The sequence below is a fragment of the Tachysurus vachellii genome, chromosome 1, assembly GCF_030014155.1.
Source record: "Tachysurus vachellii isolate PV-2020 chromosome 1, HZAU_Pvac_v1, whole genome shotgun sequence".
Classification (NCBI taxonomy): Eukaryota; Metazoa; Chordata; class Actinopteri; order Siluriformes; family Bagridae; genus Tachysurus; species Tachysurus vachellii.
Window position 1 is genome coordinate 17,588,912 of NC_083460.1, and position 23,792 is coordinate 17,612,703.

Consider the following 23,792-nt stretch of genomic DNA (forward strand, 5'->3'; position numbering starts at 1 on the left):
TTGCTTTAAGAGTTTATTAACCTTTAATGAACGTTAACCCTTAAAGCCGTAAAAATAAAAACATCACAAAATAATAATAAACGCATTTAAATACATACTTACTTTATTATGTCTTAATTCGCATTAATTGTGTGCACATTAAGGTGAAGTTCAGTTCAAAGCGTTAGTTACTTTACTCTACCCGTATTCCGTAATAAGTCCCGCCTCCTGCGCTGTGATTGGTTGATAAGCGCGAGTGATTGCGGTGCTGTTTTTTCGCATTTCAAACGCTAGCCAATGACGAGCAGGTTTACGGAATACGGGTGTGTTCGTGTTAGAACCGAACATCCGCCATCATCGCTCGGTGAATCTTTAGTACAGCCGAGAAACCTGGTCGCTTGTCAACAATCCGAAGTGAAGCTGATTTATAATTATTAGGAAGGTCAAGCGGAGGTTCAGTATAGGCTGTACGAATTCATTCCCCTGTCCGGTTCAGGAGACGAGTTTCATGTGAACGCAGAGAAACCGGGGACAGAGACAAACATGTCAAATCTAAGCAAAGGCGGCACCAAAAAGGACACCAAGATGAGGATACGCGCTTTTCCTGTGAGTACTGACCGCTTACAGTGAGCGCCCAGGCGCCCGGGCCGTCACTGCCACACCGAGGCTTTAATCGGGGCCTGTCCGCGTTGTTCCACCGCCCAAAAAATAATGTCACAAATCCAAAAGCTGAATAATGTCATAAATGCAGAATTGATCCGAATCAGTGTATAAACACCGCGACGTTCATATTTCAGTATCCATTAGGTCACAATTCATATCTTTGGCCTTTATTAGTCACTTGTTTTATATCGAGATGACAACAAATGCTAGCTAGCGGCTAAACCAGCTAGCCGGCTAACGCTAGTCAACTAGCTACCGTTAGTTAGTTAGCGTTAGTTGTTCAGATTCTGGTTACAGATTACAGCTTAAAATGCCTCAGGATCAACCTCGAGCATTAACGTGGAGTGTTAACATTAAATACATCTTATTTTTTGGATAATTAATCAGCAGGACTAGTTAACGTTAGACTTAACGTTAGTTAGCCAGTTGACAGACCTTCAGCTAAGTCAGAGCGTTTCATCAAATCCTTTTGTTTTGACTCGATCTTTATTATTTTTACTCAGATCTGTCGTTGTTGCAGATATAATTGACGCAAAGGGACTCGAACATTCAGTCATTAACGATTAAACTGTCTGTTCTGAGGCTGAAACGGTTCTGATGTTTACAAAAGTTGTTTACTTGTAAACATTAATAAGGTTAAAGCGACTTTCTTTCGTACCTACACAAGTCACCAGACTTTAATAAAACGTGTAAAAAACATAATACGAGTTTAATCAGTGATGTGTTGCAGGGGACAAGATTAAAACGTCCTCTAAAGCAAGAGGCCAAGACCATTACTAATAGTGTAAAAGATTCACAATGAGAATTCTACCATTTTGTGTTAGAATTAGAATCAGAATGTTTTTTGCCAGGTGTGTTGGCACTCTGTATGGCCTTATTGTATGAGATGATCCCAATAATATTTTGGCCAAATTCTAGGACAGACTGCGCATTAACAACATCTACATGTCAGATTATATGATGATTTATTCTCTAATGAAAGACCATGAAAGTCAGATTGGCTTAATATCTTTTTTCGTGTGTCATCATTGAGAATTATATTTGCAGCTGTTCTGTAAGTTTCATGTCCTCGTTTTGCCGTCCTGTCTTTGGTGGCTGTTAGGTGAGCGTTGGTAAAGCAGCCAGGCTGAAAATGTGTGAGTTATTGGGATATCGATGGGGGACGTGGTAGCTTAGGGGTTAATGTGTTGGACTCCTGATCAGAAGGTTGTGAGTTTAAATCCCAGGACCACCAAGCTGCCATTCCTGGGTGCCTGAGCAAGGCCCTTAACTCTCTATTGCTCAGCTGTATAAATGAGAAAAATATAAGTCTCTCTGGATAAGAGCATCTGCCAAAAGCCATAAATGTAAATGTCTCGAATGAAAAGCTTTCATTGTAGAAGAACCGTAGTGCCATTGCAACCAAAGACGTTCGACAAAAAAAATAAAGATTTGCCGGAGTCATGTATGATCCCCAATATAAAAACAACCAATATGTTGATGTCAAAGGACTACATGGAACTTACAGAATGGCAACAGATACAAATGCGCAAATGGTGAATGACTCTGAAAAATACTCCATGCTTTTTTTTTGCCTGAAGCTCACTTTAAAGAATGTTTCTGTTTTTGACCAAATGTTCTACACGAGTCTGGATCACGCTGAACACTGGCATAAGATACGTTTCTTGAGATTATCTTGTACTGTTGCAGTGTCTTATCTTCTATCAGATCAGTGCTTTTATAACTTTATAACTATATTAGTGCTTTTTTTTATGTATGTAAAATAGAAATGTGTCTGGCCCGGAGGTCTTAATTGACTGTTGACAGCAGCTCTGAAAGTAGATCCAGTTACAGTTCAAATAACAGTATTATACGATTGTGTTTGTTCTAATACAATTTTGTTTCTGTAGTAACAACCTGCACAGGGGCTTGTACAGTAGATGAGCTCTGTAATCGAAGAGTAATAACAAATAGTTATGGAAATAGTCTCTAGTGTCAGTGCTTCAGAACAGTTGGTAGTTGTGTTTTTCTTTGTGACATGACAGGTTGCATCGATTTGTTTTATTGGCTTTGAGAGAGGGAGAGAACGATAGGTGTGTGTGAGAGAACGACTGTTTATATCTGCTATAAAGAAAGTCCCAACAGGTGCTAACTTGTTTGATGGACGTTGCACAATATTAAACAAAAGCAGTTTAATGGTATGATGTGGTGTTAATTGCTGTAGTTTAGTAGGACAATTTCAAATCTCAAAACAGCTTTTCACAGATTTCCTAATTCGTAATGTCTCTGCAAATCATCGGTGACTCGGAAGATTGAAATACCTTCATTTTCTTTAACCTTTTTGCTTCTGTCATTTGTCGTTTTAATTTATTATTGGAATGTAAAGTCAGTAGAACAGGTCAAAAACATTGCACGCTCTCAAGAAGCAAGTGTGTTTTGAGGTCAGTGACTTTACACTGAGTCACTTCAAGCTTCAGGAGTCATTTGGCATTTGTTTCGACGCAATATCATTTAAATAACACATTAATCTGTAATATCTGTAGTATTAATCTCTAATATTTGTAGCATTTGTAATCATTTAGTTGGAATTGATTTGTTTCTTTGCCTGATTAATTGTGAGCCTCTCCCACAAGTGTGTGCATATTCTTTTCATCTTTCTCCTGCTCACCTCTCAGATGACCATGGATGAGAAGTACGTCAACAACATCTGGGACCTCCTCAAGAACGCCATTCAGGAGATCCAGAGGAAGAACAACAGCGGGCTGAGCTTCGAGGAGCTGTACAGGAACGCCTACACCATGGTGCTGCACAAACACGGCGAGAAGCTCTACACGGGACTGCGAGAAGTCGTCACAGAGCATCTCATCTACAAAGTAAGGAGGCAGAGTTTCAACTGCATAAAGTGAGAAATGATGCAGGATGTGCAGGTGCAGGTCTGCAGGTGCTGTGGATCAGCTGGATCAGCTTTTTTTTAGATAAACAACTATAAAATGCACATTTGCACAAGCTCATTTCTTTGATCCTTGGGGTTATGTGTTGAAAATCTGAAAAAATAAGTTTTTTTTTTCCCCTGTTGATCAATTAAATCAGTTAGATTTGTTCTGTCAATCATCCATAAAACATTTTTTAGTTAAATTATACTACTAGACACCTGTAACGTCTCCTGATGGACGTGTCTTTCTCACACGCAGGTACGGGAAGATGTTTTAAATTCACTGAACAACAACTTCCTGCAAACACTGAACCAAGCCTGGAACGACCACCAGACAGCCATGGTGATGATCCGAGATATTTTGATGTACATGGTGAGTCGAGCGTTCGGTCTTGGTTAATGTAGCCATGTCCTTTTGCTTTCTTTATGCACCGTCATCATGAGGGTAGTTTCTGTTGTTCTCACAGGATCGGGTGTACGTGCAACAGAACAACGTGGAGAACGTCTATAATCTAGGGCTCATCATATTCCGGGACCAAGTGGTCCGTTACGGGTGCATCAGGGATCACCTCAGACAGACGCTGCTGGACATGATCGCCCGCGAGAGGAAAGGCGAGGTGGTGGATCGGTAAGATCTGTTCTTGCTTTAAAGAATTGCTTATTTTTATTGTGTATGTTTTAGTTTTTAAAGGCAAGCATGTTTTTGCATGTTAACTACTTTGAGATCTAAATGATCAGTGTTTTGTTCTTATCAGGGGTGCCATACGTAATGCCTGCCAGATGTTGATGATCTTAGGCCTTGAAGGACGCTCTGTGTATGAGGAGGACTTTGAAGCCCCGTTTTTAGAAATGTCTGCAGAATTTTTCCAGGTTTGTATCAATTCATAACCATGAGATGTTCAGTTGAAGTTCTGTGGATAGCTGATCAGTCTTTGTCTTTTCGATGGCATCAGATGGAGAGTCAAAAGTTTTTGGCAGAGAACAGCGCGAGTGTGTACATAAAGAAGGTGGAGGCACGGATCAACGAGGAGATCGAACGAGTGATGCACTGTCTGGATAAGTCAACAGAGGAGCCCATCGTGAAGGTGGTGGAGCGAGAGCTCATCTCAAAGCACATGAAGACCATCGTGGAGATGGAGAACTCGGGGCTCGTCCACATGCTGAAGAACGGCAAGACAGAAGGTGCAGTTGTGAGAAACCGATTGCTTTCTGTTTTTTTTTTGGTTTTGTTTTTAATTATACAATGACCTATTTTATCTGTGTTCGTTTAGACCTGGCGTGCATGTATAAGCTGTTTAGTCGGGTGCCAAATGGTCTGAAGACCATGTGCGAGTGTATGAGCGCCTACCTGAGGGAGCAGGGCAAAGCGTTGGTGTCTGAAGAGGGAGAGGGCAAGAACCCAGTGGACTACATCCAGGTACCCTCAACCTCCCTAAATCATGATTTTGGATAATAGAGAAAAAGGAAAATTTTGTCCTCATGAACTGTGTGCTCTGTCTCTCTCTCTGTCCTCTGGTTTAGGGCTTGCTGGACCTGAAGTCACGCTTTGACCGCTTTCTACTGGAGTCCTTTAATAACGATCGCTTGTTCAAGCAGACCATCGCAGGCGACTTTGAATACTTCCTTAACTTGAATCCCCGCTCACCTGAGTACCTCTCCCTCTTCATCGATGACAAACTAAAGAAGGGCGTGAAAGGGGTGAGTCACCTGTTCGTTTCTCTTCACTCCTGGTTTCTTTTTGTTCGTCACCAATAAAGATAAAACGTACTCGTATCAGTTTATAGGACATCATTCGACGACGAATCAGTTTTGTGTGCCATTCTCTTAGGAATAAGCCATGAAACTGCTGTGCAAGGCTGGTATTTATAAGGAAGTTGTCTTGCACACGTACTGTATAAGTTTCTGTTTTTAATACAGACGAGACTTGTGAACATTCTTTGGCGTTTTCAGCCAAATTCCAGTTAGACCTTTTCAATCACTTATTCATAGCAAGTTACAACATAAACATTTTATACAGCCTAAAAATGACTACAGGTGATTCAGTGGTTATATGTAGTCAAACGTTTAATTATTAATAGTTCACCTGATTTTATATACAGAATACATGTGCTCATTTTGTATCAGCATTTTCCTGAATCAATCAATCTCTCTCTCTCTCTCTCTCTCTCTCTCTCTCTCTCTCTCTCTCTCTCTCTCTCTCTCTCTCTCTCTCTCTCTCTCTCTCTCTCTCTCTCTCTCTCTCTCTCTCTCTCTCTCTCTCTCTCTCTCTCTGTCTCTCTCTCACTCTCTCTCTCTCCCTCTCCCCCACACAGTTGACAGAGCAAGAGGTGGAATCGATCCTGGATAAAGCAATGGTGCTGTTCAGGTTCATGCAGGAAAAGGACGTATTCGAGCGTTATTACAAACAGCATCTGGCCAGGAGGCTCCTAACCAATAAAAGCGTCTCTGACGATTCAGAAAAGAACATGATCTCAAAGCTAAAGGCATGTGTTACTGAGCTCACGTCACCTGCCATGTCATTATTAAGCCTCCAAAATCTGTTATGTTTACAAATTTCTACCAATCTATCTGAGATATCTGCAAAATATCTCCAGAACAAGTGGTTGAATGTTTGTGGGATTTATACGGAACGGTCATTGTTACAAGCAGAGGAACTGATTTAGGACCTGATGTATATTTTAATGGTATTTCATGCATTCAATTAGAAACAAGAAGGAATTACTTCTTGGAATCACGGGTCTACCCAGTCTTATACCGAGTCGTCTTCACTTAAATTGTTTGTAATTTTTACACAAACGGGTTGTGCCACATTTAGGGCCTCTGTGATTTGCTCACACCGGTGCATTAATTGACAAAGAAACCTGCATATCACCTTCTTCTTAAATTATTCAGCTCTCCTCCTTTTAAATGCAGTATCTTAACGTTTTAGTTCCTGTTCACACTTGTGCCCTTCCCGATCCTGTTTAAATTAAGCACAGCTTCAAGGCAGATTTTAAACCCCTTCTGATTAAATGACATTAAATTCCAGCGTAAAAGTGCACGTCTGAGTAGGGATTAGGATAATTGCCGTAAGTCTGGTCTTGTTGTATTTACACAAAGTAGGATTTTGGATGATTCGGGTATTAAAGTGTCCTCTTTAGACTTAAAGAGAATAAACTACATTTTATAGCAGCGGGTCGAGTTGCTGGCTCATAGCTTCAAGGTCCCATTTCTTGAGCACAAATATATATAAAAACAGCATTTCAACGTCACTTTTGTGTATATTATAATATTAAGAATTCTCTTGTGGTTTTAGGGCTTTGTGCAGTCTATAATAGAATACAAATTTAATTAAGGCCTTAATTAAGGTGCCATTTAGTGTTCTGGAAGACTGGGGGGGGGATTGGTTTCACTGCCAGACAGCATTAGGTAACTTGATCGAATGAGAATGACATGGACGGGACAGGCTGCATGTTCTAATCAGGGCATCTCCATATGACCGCTAATTTGCAGACGGAGTGCGGCTGTCAGTTCACATCCAAACTAGAAGGCATGTTCAGGGACATGAGCATCTCAAACACAACCATGGATGAGTTTCGCCAACACCTACAGTCAACAGGGGTAAGAAAAAGAACCTATACAGCTCTAACGGAACACCACATTGGGTTCCAAAAGGTTAGGTTTATTTACCTGTGACAAACCACTACCCTGTTTTACCTGATCTTTCCCAGGTGTCTTTGGGTGGTGTCGACTTGACGGTGAGGGTGTTAACGACAGGCTACTGGCCCACTCAGTCAGCTACGCCCAAGTGCAACATCCCCCCTTCTCCCAGACATGCGTTTGAGGTTTTCAGAAGGTGCGTCGATCGTTGTAATTAACCATAAAAAAAAATTGTGCAACTTAAATTTAAGTGCTTAAGAAAATGAATAGCCTTGGTTACAACTTTTTAATAAAGTTAATCTAGGGAGCTAAGGAGAGTGTACTTATTTATATCTGACCTTTTTTCCTTTAGGTTTTATTTGGCCAAGCACAGTGGTCGGCAGCTCACACTGCAGCACCACATGGGCTCAGCAGACCTCAATGCTACTTTCTATGGGCCGATCAAAAAGGTATTAGTATCAGTAGTAAGTCAAGACCATCTAGTATTGGTTATACTTTAATATTTACCATATTATTTAGATATTACTCTTAAACCTGTTTGTTGATTTACTGCTTTTGAAATCCGTAGCATTTTTGCTCTAGTTTGCCGAGCGCTTTCATCGCACTTGGCTTTAAATGTAATGCACATGAGCTTACAGGATCTGTACCTGTTATTCTGCATGCTTTTCTACATAAGATCTTACCATATTTAAATATGCATCTTCATCTTAGATTGTCTATGGCTTTCTTTTGCAACTTGCATGGTGGTGGGAAAAAATGATAGCATTCTTTGTATGGGAACATTTCCTCTTCCTCTCCTTCGCTAGGAGGACGGCTCGGACGTGGGCGTGGGCGGCGCTCAGGTGACGGGCTCCAACACCAGAAAGCACATTCTCCAAGTGTCCACCTTTCAGATGACCATCCTTATGCTCTTCAACAACAGAGAGAAGTTCACCTTTGAGGTATTTTCTACAAACTATCATGTGCTGTAAAGCAATACGGTTCACCCCAGTTTACTGCCAGTGTAAACAATATTTAAAAATATTTGATGAAATCGAAAGATTTCGAAGAAAATGAACCTTTTCGTTGCAGGAGATCCAGCAGGAGACAGACATCCCGGAGCGAGAGCTGGTGCGAGCGCTACAGTCTCTAGCCTGTGGGAAGCCAACACAGCGAGTGCTCACCAAAGAGCCCAAATCTAAGGAGATTGAGAACGGCCATGTATTTACAGTCAATGACCAGTTCACCTCCAAACTTCACAGAGTAAAGATCCAGACAGGTACTTTTACCCCACAAAAGCCCTTCCTGTGTGTATCTGAGTGTATGTATGTGTTTTAGTGCCACAAATCCAGGATCGGCATAAAACGTTCGGTCTGTTTATCCTCATGTGTCCTACTTAGAGTACAAAACAAAACTCTTAAAGATGAACAGATAGATGGTATCAGAAAAGATGGATGGTTTTGTTGAGAAAAGTCAGAAAGTAAATAACATCGATTTAACATATAATTTAGCAGCTCTTTCTGCATTTAAAAGTTAGCAGATTCATCATATACCTCATAATCGCTCAACTTCAAGGACGCCTAAAAACTCAGCGGTTGAGAAACATTATCCACATGGTTCGGATACACAAGTCTCACGCCATATGTATACGGTTTGCAGTTGCTGCTAAACAGGGTGAATCAGACCCTGAGAGGAAAGAGACAAGGCAGAAAGTGGACGACGACAGGAAGCACGAGATCGAAGCAGCCATCGTTCGCATCATGAAGTCCAGAAAGAAGATGCAGCACAATGTGCTAGTAGCAGAGGTACGATCAATAAGTGCATGTATATTAAAGGCTCAGTAATCACCACTATAATGAGAGGACCATTTCTAAGCAGGTCTAAGCACCAAAGTTTTCATCGTGTTTAATTATTAAAGACTGTGGAATTTTAAAGCAGCCGTGTGTGACTGAGTAAGATTAATATATTCATACAGAATAACAGATGTCTGTTCTGTCTTTTCAGGTCACTCAGCAGTTACGGGCACGATTCCTCCCAAGTCCTGTGGTTATTAAAAAACGCATCGAAGGACTTATCGAGCGGGAATACTTGGCCAGAACGCCAGAAGACCGCAAAGTGTACACTTACGTAGCATAAATGTGGCATGAATTTCAAATGAAACCTGGTGTGGAATAAGAGAGAGCGTGAGAGTGTTATTTTTGGGACTTGATCACGAGCATGAACTGGGAGGTTTTTGTGTTTAGTTTTTTTTTTTTTTTTTCTTTCCGTCTTTCTTCTTCATCGCTACTGGGGGAAAACTGAGAAGTTAACCTTTAACCTTCTGTACGGACTCATTTTAAAAAGTTCTTAGCGATTCACACAGAAGCCTTTCAAAGCCTCCAGGGAGCTGGATGAGATTCAGCTCGGGCTCGCAGATGAGGTGTCCGTCTCTGTTAGAGAACTGCGTTGGCCTGTAAACCTGAACCCGGTACAACAGAAGTGCCCAAATAAACGAGAAGGGAGGACTTCAGCATGGGATGCATTCCGGAGACCAATCAGACTACAGTGAAATATATATAAACCTATAAACCCACATTTATTTTTGTTCTTTATTTTTCTCCCCTCCATGTCGGTGTAAACGTGTTTGTGGTCCGTGGCACCATGTTGGTTGTACAGGTTTAACCTTCGCCTGCCTGCAGAAGATTTTAAAAAATGGAGGCTGGGTATCAGAGAGCCATATTAGTTGCTTTGGAGCATGCTTTTTTGACAAGGGGTGAAATAACTCTTTCAAGGTTTCTAAAAGAAATGGTTTGGTTGTATCTTTGTTTTAAATTTTCATATTTGGCCTCGCCAAATGTACATTTAAATATTAGCTTTTTTTTTTGTAGGGTCCTTCTGATGCAGTTCCATTATAGGTTTTTTTTTTTCTTCTTTCTTTTGGCAGCAGAAGGAACTTCTGGAGCATCGTGTCTAAACGTGTACAAATTGTAAAATAATTGTTATTGTACTCGCTGAAGTGGACTGTACAGGGCCTTGTTTTCATCATTGTTAAATGTAGAAAAAGGAGTTAAAATAAATGGATTTGCTGCTTCAGGTCATCTTTTGCTTTCTAATGATGCGCCTACACAATTCCAGATCGAAGCAGTTTTAGGCAGGAAAAAGGAAATAAGGGTGAAAAAAAAAAATAGTTTGAAAAGCTGCAAAAGAAGGAATTTAAAGTTTTGCCATAAAATCTACCAGACATGCAAATGAAGCCTTTTTACAACTGCAATTCTGCCAAATTCTGCTGCTGATGTGAAAAAAAGTGATCAAACTGTTATAAAGCAACCGGAAATTGACATCATTTTGCTTCTTCCACTGCTAATCTTAACGTTATAATATTTAAGTTGTTTTTAAACGTGTGCTAATGTGAGTTCTAACCTACTAAATTTAAATTATTTTGCCATAAGTTTATGCCATTTATTTTCCGTCTTTGTTCAGTATTGTCACTGCATTCAATCTTGCGAACATTTAATAATTCATTATTTAATAAAGAATAATTTACAAGATTAAACTCAAATTTTGTTTGGACTAATTTTATTAATACTTGATTTTTAGTAAAGAATAAGAATTGATCGTCAGTTACACATAACTACTGTATGTAGTGTGTGTATGTTATAATGTAGGCTAATATAATACACAAATACAGGGATGAAGAGCACGTTAATCTTTATTAACGTCTTACATCAGAGCGCTTAGTGGAGAACTTATTGCTAACAATAGATGAATATGGAGGTGTCAATTTTTCCAAATTACTTCCGCAAGGTTAATGAAATGCAGTACGGACTCACGTACATAAGTGTTTTGACCGAAGGTTCCACTGCTTCTACACTGGATTTGTCATTAATGTGATATTGAATAAGGATGAGCGTGGTGGCTTATTGGTTAGTATGTTAGTATGTTTGGGTTCGATTCCTGCCTCTGCCCTGTGTTTACGGAGCTTGCATGTTCTCTCCGTGCTTCAGGGATTCTCCAGTCTAAAGATGATCGTCATGTCTGAAACGTACGCAGTGTGTCGTCGTGCTCTGTGACCAGTCGATACCCTGTCCAACGGGTCCTCCATCTTGTACCCCGAGTCAACTGGGATAGGCTTGGGTTTTCCTGTGAAACGGATGATGTGTAACATCACTGGTAAATTGCTGGTGAACTTAAAAGACACAAGATTAGTGTCACTGAGAGACCTAAAAAAATGCCACTGTATCGTCTTCCTCTGACTTTAGTCCAGTACGCAATAGAGGACACGTTCTTACAAAAATACTCCACCGAATAGCTAATGAGTGGCAGGATGACGACATGTAACAGAGCGCATGTAAAGTGTCTGATGGTGGACTTTTCCTTTAATAAGATGCCCCTGTTCATGTCCTCACGACCTTGTGACATCATGTCCTCATGACCTCGTTCTCGTGACGTCATGTCCCCATGACATCATGACCTCATGACGTCGTGTCCAAGTGACCTCGTGACATCATGTACTCGTGACGTCATGTACTCGTGACGTCATGACCTCATGTCCTCAGTCCCATCTGGGGTCTTTTGTGGTAATCCAGTAATCCAGTCTGCTCTAATATACACTGCACTGTAATTCACAGACACTTACTATAGAGCTTCCTAATACATTTTTGAGCTGTTGTGTATTTTGTAAGCTGTTAGTCGTGTTTAGGGATTTAAACATTATTACGATAATAAAGCTGTGGTTCATGACGCTGCCGCTAGGCGGTGCCAAAGCGCCCCGACCAGGCGGCCAGCAGGCAGAACAACAGCGCGGTGAAATTCCACAATGGAAACTTTAAGTCTCTCTCGATGGGAATTTAGATGAAAATAAAATGCTGAAATAATTCTACACAGATCTTTTATTCCTCACAAGAGCGTGGAGGATGGAAACACGGCCTCTGGAGCCCAAACCGCAGGGTGAGTTAGCCGAACAATGCTAACAGTTTGTGTTGATATCGGTCACTTTGGATACGTCTTAAATTCCACACTTGAGCACTAAATAGTGTGTAAAAAAAGCTCCCGCTAACGGAGACGCTCCACTGGAGACATTCACACTGTTTAGTGCGACAGTATGCGCTTTCTGGACGCAGCCTTTGTTTGTGCTCTCTAAGCAGGAGACCGTTAAATATACTGTAAATAACTCCGAGTCGATTCAAAGAGTCGAGCGAACGTTCAATATTACTCGGAGTGTTGTCGTGTTGTGTTTAACTAAATAACTGTGAAAAATGTTTTAACCTCCTCCAAACGCCGAGCATCGTTTTATCCGTGTAAAACATGGGATTGAAACGATAAATAATCCACACATTCTTCATTGTGAATATAATATCACTAATAGACGACAGAACCATAAATTGTGTAGGATGATGAACGCTGATCAAGAGTCATTTAAACCTGCGGTTCGTTTGAGTAAAAGTAGAAATAATGAAATTTTAGCATCTAAAAATCCACTTGAGCTAAAATGCATTATAAAGTTTACTTAAGCATGAAAACTAGCCTTACTGTAAAGTGTGAAAAATGAGATCCATGATTAATAAAAGTGTTTTTTTCCTCTTTCTGTACATCATTTACATATAAAACACATCAGTGGGGTTTATTATGGTTTAATTGTCCCCTAATTGTCCCCTAATCAACTGTCTGGGGCTGATTTCCTTCTAGTGCACACTGTAAACTATCAGTGCATGTAGAGGAGAAACATGTAGAGACACAAAATACATTATCTTCTCAAATTATCTTCCTTTTAAATTGACATTATTCGTCACAATTCCCCTTTTTCTGCCCCTAACCTCTTGGCTTGACTCTTAACTTAGACTTTTTTCTCTCTTTTAGATCAGACTGCAGCAAAATGTCTTGCAGTAGCAGTGAGTACAATAGTCGTACATTACTATAATATCGCAAATATTTCAGCCTTTTTAAACTCATTTCATTTCCAAAACCCTTCCTTTTTTTGGCCTCTGCATGTTTCTGCCTCTTGAAATATGGAAACAGCCTCATGCCAAGTCGGGGTCAGGACCCTTTTTAATGTTTTTATCATTTTAAGAAATACTGTAGCACTTCTTCCCCTCTTCTCCTCCTCTGCTGCCCCACCTAGTTGACCTCATGACGCGTGATCCCCTACCTGTTGCCATACACCTGCTGGCCAACCCGGGTGACTCTCTCCTCCTTCAGCACACACTCGATCGCCTGCTTGATTGGGTGTGTCCTGGCTTGCGCCTCTTCCATGTGTCTGAACGCGCTTGCCCAGTACGCGAGTACACCCGTGCTCACTTGTGCCCGCCAGCCAGCTACCCATCTCTAGCCGTCACCTTTTTCCTGCACGAGTCCTATGGTGAAGAACGCATCCTCAGGGTCCTTGACTTCCTCCAGCGCCCACCCTGGCAGTACCACCACACTGAGAATGGCCACGCGAGCTCTGACGCCATGCTTCGACCATACCTGCTGCCTGGAAGAGACTTCTACAGTCTTGGCCCTGGCATGCCAGTGTGGGCCGTTCGTCCGGTGCACTGCGGAGGTGAAGTGCTGCGTGTGACTCTGCACAGCGGGCACGAGATCTTCGATGATGCTGTGAGACTTTATGAGACCGTGCTGCGTTTGAGAGCTGAGGAGCAGAAAGCTGGGTTTTGTTGGTTTACCTTGCTGAAAGAGAGGACTTTCAGTCTGCAGCTAGCACTCAAGCAGTTGGCACCTGGGGTGAGGGTGGAGACGTGCCACTCTACTGTGCTGCAGTTCAGGGTGGGTGAGATCGGCCAGCTTGTGCCCCTACTGCCCAACCCGTGCTCACCTATCAGCGCCACTCGCTGGCAGACGGAGGATCTGGACGGTAGCAAGATCCTCTTTCAGGTAAGTGGCAGGAATTTCCGGCCATACGATGGCATGATATATTTGTCATGTTTGAAATATGCTCTTGACTTCTTATTTTTAAAATACATTATCAAAATTTCTTAAAGCACATGCTATAGTCACTATGAAGTTACTTTATACTTTAATATACCACTGAATTATCTGTATATCATATTACCTTATGACTAACAGTATAAACTGCACCAGCTACAAATATTACTGCCTTTCTTTCGAGTCAACTGACTGTTCCCTTGATCTTAGTGTGAAATTTACATTGAGGAACTTTTTCCCCTTCCAACTTGTTTTGTTTCCAACACCAAATAATCACCTCGAAAGCAGACTGGAGCAGAAACTTGATCAGTCTTTCTTCTGAAATGTAAATATGCAGTATTTAAATATCCAGTATATCTGGAACAAGGGTTTTCCCTTGAAACTCTGTTGGGTTTTGGAACTGGGACGAGCTTCCAAGAAGCAATTATAAGAGACTCAAGAGGCCCAAAAGGCTGGATGCTATGAAACATAATTAACAACCAGGGTAGTCAATCTGTAGGGATAAAGCTCCCGTCGCTTCCTTTGATTCAGTCTCGTGGTCACAGCATTCCCTGATGGAAAAAAGAAATGTGTGTGCTGGAAACTAATCGAGACCACCATAGGAACTGAAACTGCACCAAGTTTTTAAAAAAATGAACAAAAGTACATTTCAAGATGGATAACCACCACAAACCTCAACGACCTGGACGCTATTCTGTTAGTGGCTTTTTTTCCCCAGCCCTGATTTACTAAACGCTCTTTTTGAAGTAGACTTCAAATGGCTTGGTGTCATTAGCGTCATTGTAATAAATAGTCTGATTGATACTGAGTTTTTATTAAACTGTGAACAATCTGTGAAATTGTTTTCACACATTCATACACTTCATAGTCAGTTAATTCACCTTTTAATTCACCGTAGACAAGTCTAACATTAATCACATCACTTCTAAAAATTGTTTTATTTTTTATTTACTGGGTTATAAGTGAGGTGCTGACATGCCACATGATTTGTTACGTGTTGTCTCTCATTATTTTCCCAGCTGAAAAGTTGTATACGAGCACAAACATGATCTTTTTATTTCTAAAAATATATTTAATGAATTATATTTAAGGCAACAGTTTTTTATCATGCTAATCTAGAACAGAGCCGCTCTTTAATGTTTACATCAAACATGAATCACAAGATTATGTATAGGTTTAAAGGAGAGGGTTGATGGGTTTCCCCTTAAATGACAGGAATAAAATCATACCCACAACTGTCTCAGATCTAATATGAGAACAATATATTTAGACTTTAAACCCACATTTTAATACGCGCATTTGTTTTCCAGGTCAAAGGAGGAACTCAGCCGCAGAGGCTCCTCACGTCCGCTTTTCCCCTAAGCTGCCCTGCGTTTCCTTCTAGATCGCTGTTGAGGTGTCCTGTTCCAATCTCAGCCTCCTCGAGCACCAGGCTGTGCCAGTATAAAGAGCGTGGTCTGGGTAGCGCTGCTGGATCGCACAGATTGGCAGGAGGTGCCACGGAGAGCTTTGGTTCCAGCAGTGCTTGCAGTACTCCTCCTGGCAGCTCCTGCTACTCATCCCAGTGCAGCAGCCCTGCGCTTCTATCCATCAATCCCTTTGAGTCAGTTGTGCCCTCTGGTGCATCTGCTTCTCACAACGTGCTGGAGGAGGAGGAGAAGGAGGAAGAGAATGAACCAGAGACAAACGTAGACACAGGCTGTGCTGTCAATATACAGAGACCTGCTCTGGACACACTAGCAAGAGATCTGAGACGCTGCCTACCAGAGGTCCAGAGCGTGTGGGGTGGATCAGAAGGACAGAGACTTTCAGACCACCTGGCAGCACAGAGTCTCATTCAGGAGCAAAAACAAGTGGATGAGTTTTTTATCTGATTCTTTGCCTCACATTGTAATGTAATTAATTAGGGCTGTACCAAGCTGGTACTGAGTCTCCATATTACAGAGAGCCTGGTTTGTTCAGCATGAAACTAGTTCTGCTTTATGCTGCATCTAAATTTGCCTTCATATTCTACGCACAAAAAGTATGCACAATTTTTAGTGAAGAAACAGGATGTATTTGGGACACAGACACATCATGGAATGGAAGAACATGTTAAACTATATAACTTAATATCCCTTGATCTAATATCTAAAAATAACAGATGTTACGCTAGTCGCCATATTGTAAATATTATCTGAACTGTCAACAGATCCACACTGAAAACCTTCTGCAAACACTAGACTGTCTGTGTGTCTCGGGATACCTGTATTAGTCGTACCATAGTTTGGGACACACTAAATCTAATCTCGGGTGCATAGTAGGCAAACTGGGATGTAGCATGTCACTATCAGCTCTCACAGACTCACAATAGATCAGTACAGAATCAAAATCAAACTGTCTATGACCAAGACCGAGATATTATATCTAAAAGGGATAAAGTGGCGTACCTGGATTTTATAAACATGATATAATTATAAACATGATATAATTATAATCATGATATAATTAATGGAGTCAGGATGTCTTGGCATGTGGAGTCTGTCCAGTTTAGAAGAAGAGCTCCAAATATTTACAGAGAGCGTATTATGAAGCGGTCACAAAAAGGTTCGGCCGTTTGTCCTGCTTGAACGTCTGCGTTCTGTTCTGTTGTGAATGATAGTGTCAGTATCATAATCACAATCAGTATCATAATCTCTTTATATGGTCAAAGCAAAGTAAGAGTGAAGATCAGGAAATAAGCAGGAATAAATCCCAATTATAATCAAAGACATGAGAGTCTGAAGGTTTAGAGGCTGAAAGTTTGGTGATTTAAAGCAACTTTACTTCACTGTAAAATTCTTTCTTTCTTTCTTTCTTTCAGCAGGGAAATCAACAGATTGTACAGTTCTTGATTTAAATAGAGAAATTAAAAACTGTTCTGCAAATAATTCTAAAACTCCTAGAGTACGTGCTGTAGACAAGCTTATGGTGACACTAGAATCACTAAATGATCCCTACATCTGATATTATTTTAATCATACACAATCCAGAACATTCTATAAAGTAACTTCAGCTCATAGGAAGGAATAAAACATGACAAGGAATTCCGGTATAGGAAAATAATCAGAGATGGGATTCGACCCGACAAAAAGGGAAATTACAGTTTACATACTTTTTTATTCTTTATCCGTTAATAGTTACATTTAATCTCGTGGATCACCTGTTATTGCTGGTAATAGCAGAGATAAACGGGTCATTACATCACCAGCTATTACTTCATTAACAACTCACTGAAATGAACTAAACAAAAAAATTGTCCTGGTCTAAAAGTGACTCTGGAAAGAAAAACCTGAAAATCTTTTGTAGAAATATTAAATCTCTCCTTTCTCTTGTGTGTTACTTTCTTAAATAAATAGCGTAAAATTCTCTATTATTAGACTTTAGAGATTATGTGGAGTTTCCCTGTGAACTAGTTATAGTTGATAACGCAGCTACGCTGTGAACCGAATAAATCTGTTGTTTGGTGTATTTAATTTATTTTTTTGTTTAATTTACAAACACAAACCTGTATCTAAAAGAATTTACTCAGTATTGTACTGTAGATAATAAAGAGCTGCAAGATTTGCAGCATAAATTGTACTCTAGTAAAATATTAATATTGTATTTAAAATGAGCTGAAAAGCATTAAATATTTTTTGTTTGTTTTTAATTTGGGTTAAATATTTGTGTTTTGGATTTATTTCACACTATTACATTAAATCACTCATTTTCAAACAAGATGGACAAAAATCAGTCCTGAACCTGTTTTAGATCACTGACACTTTTAGTTCCCTCAAAGGAAACTCTGGAGTTTATTTCATTCATTTTTCACTTCTACTCATCCGTGTAAAGCAACTTGGAGCCAAACCTCTGATCCAACTTCACTTTCTTCTGATGTTAAAGTAAAAAAAAAGAAGATAATTTTGTACCAATAATCTGAACTTTGCTGTGCTGTTTTGATATCCAGCGATGTTCATTTTGCAGTAATTAGAATATCCTGTAACGGACCCAGTAATGAGCTGGTATTAAACGCTGCTTTTTTCTTGCTTGTGTTATGGGAAAGCTTAGGTCTGTTTCACTGTTCAGCCACTTTACTATGAGACAAGATTCCAGCCTTCACCATGAAAATACTTCAATACTTACACACACACACACACACACACACCAGCCCAATCAGTCGACAGTGACACAGGGAGGTGAGGGGAGATTTATAAGGAAAAAATGGTTTACTGACATATTAATGTATAACATGCAACCTATTATCATTGTCATGTGTTTTATGCAAGATAATGCTAGAACTATGATGATGATGATGATGATGATGATAACCTCTTTCATTAAAGCTATTTCTTAATGTTTTGAGTTATATAAAACGAACTGCAATTCACATGATCTCCAGAAGAGGGCAGTGCATCACAATTTACTTCACTATGTATATTCACATTATACACACGCATGGATGGATGGATGGATGGATGGATGGACGGACGGACAGATAGATAGATAGATTTTTTTATTTTTATTTGATTATTTCACTTATTTATTATCCATTTTATAAAAGTAGTTATTATATTTTATATATTTTTTATTTGATAAAATTAATCTGCTGATTATTGTATTACACCTCCACAGTAAACACAAACATTACATGCGGAGTCTGGTGTCTTTAACAGGTATAAGAACTTATCTAAAAATCACAAGCAGTGGGATGTTTAAACCTGGTGCAATTTCATCTCTTTATACTGACAAATAATATAAATATTAATATTAAATGATTCACTTTATCAAGGAACAGGTATGTTGTTGGCCTTTCTATCTGAGGTCAGTTCATTTAAAATATAAAAAATAATCCTTATCCAAGTTACAACATACAGTTACACATAAACAGGTTTGCATGGTATAATAGCATGAAAACACTAACTGTGATTAAATGTGATCACATTTCACATCGAAGTCGCATCACATTTTGTAAACAGTACCAACATTCCACATGATCATATATCACTCCATCCTCTTGTTCGTCCATACAACAGCATCCATTTAGCACCAGGCAGAAAAAAACAATCACATGTCAAAATAAAAAGACCTTTTCAGTTATCTGTTGAATTGCACGTAGCTCCTTTTCATTCTGTTCCAGAATATTTCACTTTACTTGATCACAGCACGTCATTTGAGGCTGTTGTCTGGCAGCCGGTCCACGGCAGCTTCTTTGTCCATTGTCCGCTTGCAGTGACACGTAGTTTTCTTGGATCGAACCTCCAGTACTTCTGCTCACGGAAAAAATAAAGCCTTCCGTCTGCTCTTGTCACGGCACCGTTGGTCCCTTGTGGTACTCCCTTCCAGTCAACAAGACCTCTAGGGTAGTACGGCTCAGAGCGCAGTGTCTCCAGGTTTAACACAAAGTAACGTGAGCCTTTAAAGACCACCATGTGACCTAGAGGAGCATAGAAGAAGGCACAGTCTGGATGTCGCGGCATGTCACACTCGCTGTTCTTCCTGGGGAAGCCGAAGTCCAAAACGGTGCCCGAATATCTCCATATGTACTTTCCTACCAATTAAAAAGGATATACTGTGGGTTTAAATATATTACAAGGAGAAGTGTATTCAATATTCAATATTCAATGATCATATACAAAAGTATTTCGATGTGTTCCTCCTTATCCTTAACTAGCATTAATATGAACCCACCATTGAAAAAGTAAAGCTTGCCATCCAAAGGGGAGAAGGCAGCAGCCTCGATGGCGAACGGAAGCTGAGGCCAGCGCTGCTTCAGAGGAAGTGGAGCACTTCCATAACCCTCAGATGTCACTGTCCAGAACAACCCACCTCTGAAGACCAGCACTGTGCCGTTCCCATCTTTTAAAAAGAGCAAAGGAAGATCAGTAAGAAAGCAGAGCACTGACCACGAACCCAGGAGATTTGGACACTAGGGATGCACAATGAGCATAAATGATCAGGGTATAAAGAACCTGAGCCAGTGAGTGTAACGACATTGAATATAAAATAATTCTAAACTTGTGGATGAAAAAGAATTTTTATCTGACTAGTTTATGCCATAAAAATGTATTTAAGAGTTAAATCTGTCTGTAGATGTCCACCACCTCCTTAACCTAATCTCAAATATTACAACATATCAACAAAAATGTAAAAAAAAAAAAAAAAAAAAAAAAATAATAGTAAGATCAAAACATATACATATATTACTTACTGTATGTGTGTATATATACATATATATATATATTGCCTTCTTCAGTCTTTAAATTATGTTCCATTTTTCCCACTATATTTTCTTTGTAAATAACAAAATTGTTATATTTAAACTTGTACAAAAACTGACTCTGCGCTGATTGACAGGCGCTTTATAAAAATAAATAAACAAACAAGGGTTATTGTGACATTGCAGTATACTGAGGTTGCCATACCCATCGTAATTGCATCAAATGTGTTCCAGCAGTAGTGGGGCTGGGTAAGATCCCCCATGGGCTCCTGAGATAACTCCCAATCCTGCATGGCCCAGCTGAGATCTTGGCTTGGGATCTGGACCACTGCACCTCCAGATGGTTTACCTACACACATTTTGTAAAATACAGAATAGGAAGAGAGAAAGGAAAAAAAATGATGCATCTGAGATTAAAGGTTTCTTTTCTAACCATCTAAACAACGTACTCTGGGCATTTAGTCTTCTAAAACTGTACAACCTAATGATTTATAGTCTCACTATCCGTTTCACCCAGAGGATGATGAAGGTTTCTTCCTCACTGAGTTTTCTTCTTGCTGCTTTCACCTCTGTTCACTCACCAGGTGTCTAAATCTATTTCAAGCTGCTTTGTGAAAATCTCTATTGTTGAACGTGATATAAAATATTAGAAATGAACAGAATCTGTAAGATATGTAATAAAACAAGGATTGTGTTTATGGATGCAGGAGGAGAAAAATGCAGCAGGAAAAAAAAACAACACAAAGTATTATACAAAGCTTCCTCTGATAAGACTCGGGATGGTCGCACACTGATTTTGTTTGCAAAAAAGGCTGAGCAAACATTTGTGCAAACCACAGATAATATCTCCATCCCCAAAGGGTAGTTTGGAGGAACAGCTGAAGATATAGCAGGAGACTGTATGTCTCGTGTTTGGTTCTGGGTGGTTGAGCTCTGGATATGTGTGCGGTCCATGGAACATAGTTCACTAGCACTGACCTGAAGTTTTGTTAAAGATGTTAAAGAGAAGAATAAGATTATGACCCTTCTGCTACATTCTTCTACAGGACATGCAGTTAAAGATTAATTATATATACAATGCGACAATCGTGTTCATAAACGGAAATGAATATTTATACCAGAATTCATGATTCTGATTGGTTCATTTATTTCCTGCATCAGCAAATCTGACAGAAGAGCAAGATCTAGTAAAGAAATATTTTATGTCTTCTACAGGAACAACAGAGGCCTACAGTATATGGAAAATGTGCCACTTTAATGTCCTTAAAAACGTGTCATGTGTTGTTAATATGGAACAGATGGAAGGAGTCTCCAGTGTCAACTCTTATAACAGTCAATGTAAAAGATGGTAACATTTTCTGGCCTGAGAAGGTCTTGATGGCTTATCGGTAAGAAGCTGCATTTTTTGTCAAGCGCAACGACACATTTTTTGGAGTTAAAGGAAAATAATGAACCTTAGCGTGTTAATAGCTTCATCAAAGAACCAAGTCACTGATTAGTTTCCCTTAACAGGAAGCCTGGTCATGTTTAATTCTGTGTTTATTATATAGTACTGAAGATGCAGTAGTGATTATAAAGCACTCCGTTAGATATTTCATAATGTTCATAATGTTTCATAATGTCAGTAATCATAATGTTTTATGTTTATTAATATACAATATCGGTGAGACGTCCGTCAGTGCAGATCGACTTCATGTTGCGTCCTTCATGTTGCACGTTGTGTGGGTTTGCGTCTGAGATACGATAGCAGTTTCTCTGTACACTGTCCATGAGAGTTGTAAGAGATACAGCAGAGTGTGGAGAAGGGGTATAATTTGGGTTTATCTGGAATCTGGTTATTGTTAAGATTGCTAGCCTGAGGATCCAGAGAGAAGAATGAGGCCCACCGGCGTTGGACACAAGCACGCACGGCGAGCTCAAACAGGCAACAAGCACCACAAGTATGAATAAAAAGTTAGATTAGGTGGAAAATTCCTCTTCTTCTCTTTCCTCTTCCTCAGACCTCGTGTTTAGCTGTGTTTTTGGCGCATCATTTTGCCTTGGAGCATCTCTTCCAGACAAAATACAATGTGATATCACACCCAGAACCGTGTAGGTCCTGGTGACACATCACACACATCCTTTTGCGGATTATAAAGAAGCTGCAGCAGAAACCAGTCATTCGATCCTCTCGTGTTGTGCCAAAATTCAAATCTAAAATTCCCACTCTAAAAATCTAAGCCCAGACATCTCTTAAAATGTATCTTCTTTATCAAAGTGGTATTGTCTTGTATGATCTGATAGCGCCTGCTCTCTGAAAAGCATACACAAACATCTCAGACTGTGTCTTAGTAAAAACCTGTCCTCGTCTGAGCACTCGTGGAAAGATAAAGTGTTTCCAGTAAGCTTGAATGCCAGAGACTGAAAAATTCGATGCATTCCTTCATTCCTTCCTGAGTGCTTCAGGACTGACAGATGGACAAGTAGCAGTGCAAGTGGAAACCTGCCCGAGAGACAACGTAGGGTTTAAATTATATTATACTGAGTTTTGCTTGCTACTGTTTTGTTTCCTTCAGTTACATCTCTTTGGGTTGCTTCACTCACCTCCTTTATAAATTGATGATACGCAGAGATGGGGGACTCGAGTCATATGACTTGACTCGAGTCAGACTTAAGTCGCAAATTTGAGACTTGCTTGACAAATATTAAAAAAGACTCGACTTGACTTTGACTTGATATTCATGACTTGAAACTTACTTGTGACTTGCACATGTGTGACTTACTCCCACCTCTGATGCTACGTGGTGCACATGGGTCAAAATCGGTGACAGAAGGAATATTGTGGAACAAGTAGAATTAAATAGTGTATTAAATTATGTTGAATAGAAATCAATGCAAGGGGGCACGGTGGCTTAGTGGTTAGCACGTTCGCCTCACACCTCCAGGGTTGGGGGTTCGATTCCTGCCTCCGCCTTGTGTGTGTGGAGTTTGCATGTTCTCCCCGTGCCTCGGGGGTTTCCTCCGGGTACTCCGGTTTACTCTCCAGGTCCAAAGACATGCATGGTAGGTTGATTGGTATCTCTGGAAAATTGTCCGTAGTGTGTGATTGCGTGAGTGAATGAGTGTGTGTGTGTGCCCTGCGATGGGTTGGCACTCCGTCCAGGGTGTATCCTGCCTTGATGCCCAATGACGCCTGAGATAGGCACAGGCTCCCCGTGACCCGAGGTAGTTCGGATAAGCGGTAGAAAATGAGTGAGAGAGTGAGTGAGAGAAATCAATGCATCTTTGTGTGATTTTCACAGATACAAAGATAACAAACCATAATAGATACAAAGCCTGGGGTTCGATACAGTTTGTATCCAGACGTCAAATTACTTTAAACAAACCTAAAAGCATTAATCATGAGTGTAATTGTGGATAACTAAATACATACCGTATAATTGTTGCACAGCGGTTATGTCATCCCAGCTGAGCAGCAGGCTGCGGCCAAGCTTCTTATAGTATGGTGACATGAGGGCGTGGCGGACT

The 23,792-nt window shown here is 40.1% G+C and overlaps 3 protein-coding genes across 6 annotated transcripts in view; 2 read left to right on the plus strand and 1 right to left on the minus strand.

Moving 5' to 3' along the window:
- Positions 1 to 292: 292 nt before the first annotated feature.
- Positions 293 to 10,243, plus strand: cul3b (cullin 3b). 2 transcript variants are annotated; one of them, XM_060875256.1, is made up of 16 exons: positions 293 to 585; positions 3,297 to 3,494; positions 3,813 to 3,926; positions 4,021 to 4,181; positions 4,309 to 4,423; positions 4,507 to 4,735; positions 4,825 to 4,970; positions 5,075 to 5,251; positions 5,866 to 6,036; positions 7,046 to 7,153; positions 7,264 to 7,388; positions 7,545 to 7,656; positions 7,999 to 8,133; positions 8,264 to 8,450; positions 8,831 to 8,976; positions 9,176 to 10,243. In XM_060875256.1, the coding sequence occupies exons 1-16, from the start codon at positions 523 to 525 to the stop codon at positions 9,305 to 9,307; spliced, it is 2,319 nt and encodes a 772-aa protein (XP_060731239.1). In that variant the 5' UTR covers positions 293 to 522; the 3' UTR covers positions 9,308 to 10,243. The 2 variants fall into 2 exon arrangements, with proteins under 2 accessions (XP_060731239.1, XP_060731246.1); XM_060875263.1 differs by having other exon boundaries at positions 7,545 to 7,641.
- Positions 10,244 to 11,918: 1,675 nt separating this feature from the next.
- Positions 11,919 to 17,749, plus strand: LOC132849079 (protein FAM124B). Of its 3 annotated transcripts, none has more exons than XM_060875274.1 (4): positions 11,919 to 12,097; positions 13,012 to 13,038; positions 13,269 to 14,017; positions 15,379 to 17,749. In XM_060875274.1, the coding sequence occupies exons 1-4, from the start codon at positions 12,064 to 12,066 to the stop codon at positions 15,940 to 15,942; spliced, it is 1,374 nt and encodes a 457-aa protein (XP_060731257.1). In that variant the 5' UTR covers positions 11,919 to 12,063; the 3' UTR covers positions 15,943 to 17,749. The 3 variants fall into 3 exon arrangements, with proteins under 3 accessions (XP_060731257.1, XP_060731265.1, XP_060731272.1); XM_060875289.1 differs by having other exon boundaries at positions 11,959 to 12,097; positions 13,007 to 13,038; XM_060875282.1 differs by lacking the exon at positions 13,012 to 13,038.
- Positions 17,750 to 18,568: 819 nt separating this feature from the next.
- The window catches only part of mmp28 (matrix metallopeptidase 28), a 15,256-nt gene continuing 10,032 nt past the window's right edge, over positions 18,569 to 23,792 (minus strand). Inside the window, exons 5-8 of the mRNA XM_060875325.1 lie at positions 23,698 to 23,792; positions 20,491 to 20,634; positions 19,757 to 19,924; positions 18,569 to 19,616 (exon numbers count right to left, since the gene is read on the minus strand). The exon at positions 23,698 to 23,792 is cut by the window's right edge and continues 151 nt beyond it. Coding sequence (XP_060731308.1) covers positions 19,225 to 19,616; positions 19,757 to 19,924; positions 20,491 to 20,634; positions 23,698 to 23,792 — 799 coding nt within the window. The 3' untranslated portion in view covers positions 18,569 to 19,224. The remainder of the gene's footprint in view (positions 19,617 to 19,756; positions 19,925 to 20,490; positions 20,635 to 23,697) is intronic.

What these genes read in the sequence shown, in the direction of transcription:
- cul3b (XM_060875256.1), top strand. Translation starts at nt 523, where the DNA reads ATGTCAAATCTAAGCAAAGGCGGCACCAAAAAGGACACCAAGATGAGG. An exon ending in GAGATATTTTGATGTACATG is followed by an intron (nt 3,927 to 4,020) that starts GTGAGTCGAGCG and finishes TTGTTCTCACAG; the next exon opens with GATCGGGTGTACGTGCAACA. An exon ending in GAAGAACGGCAAGACAGAAG is followed by an intron (nt 4,736 to 4,824) that starts GTGCAGTTGTGA and finishes GTGTTCGTTTAG; the next exon opens with ACCTGGCGTGCATGTATAAG.
- LOC132849079 (XM_060875274.1), top strand. Translation starts at nt 12,064, where the DNA reads ATGGAAACACGGCCTCTGGAGCCCAAACCGCAGG. An exon ending in TCTGGAGCCCAAACCGCAGG is followed by an intron (nt 12,098 to 13,011) that starts GTGAGTTAGCCG and finishes CTTTTAGATCAG; the next exon opens with ACTGCAGCAAAATGTCTTGC. An exon ending in CAAAATGTCTTGCAGTAGCA is followed by an intron (nt 13,039 to 13,268) that starts GTGAGTACAATA and finishes TGCCCCACCTAG; the next exon opens with TTGACCTCATGACGCGTGAT.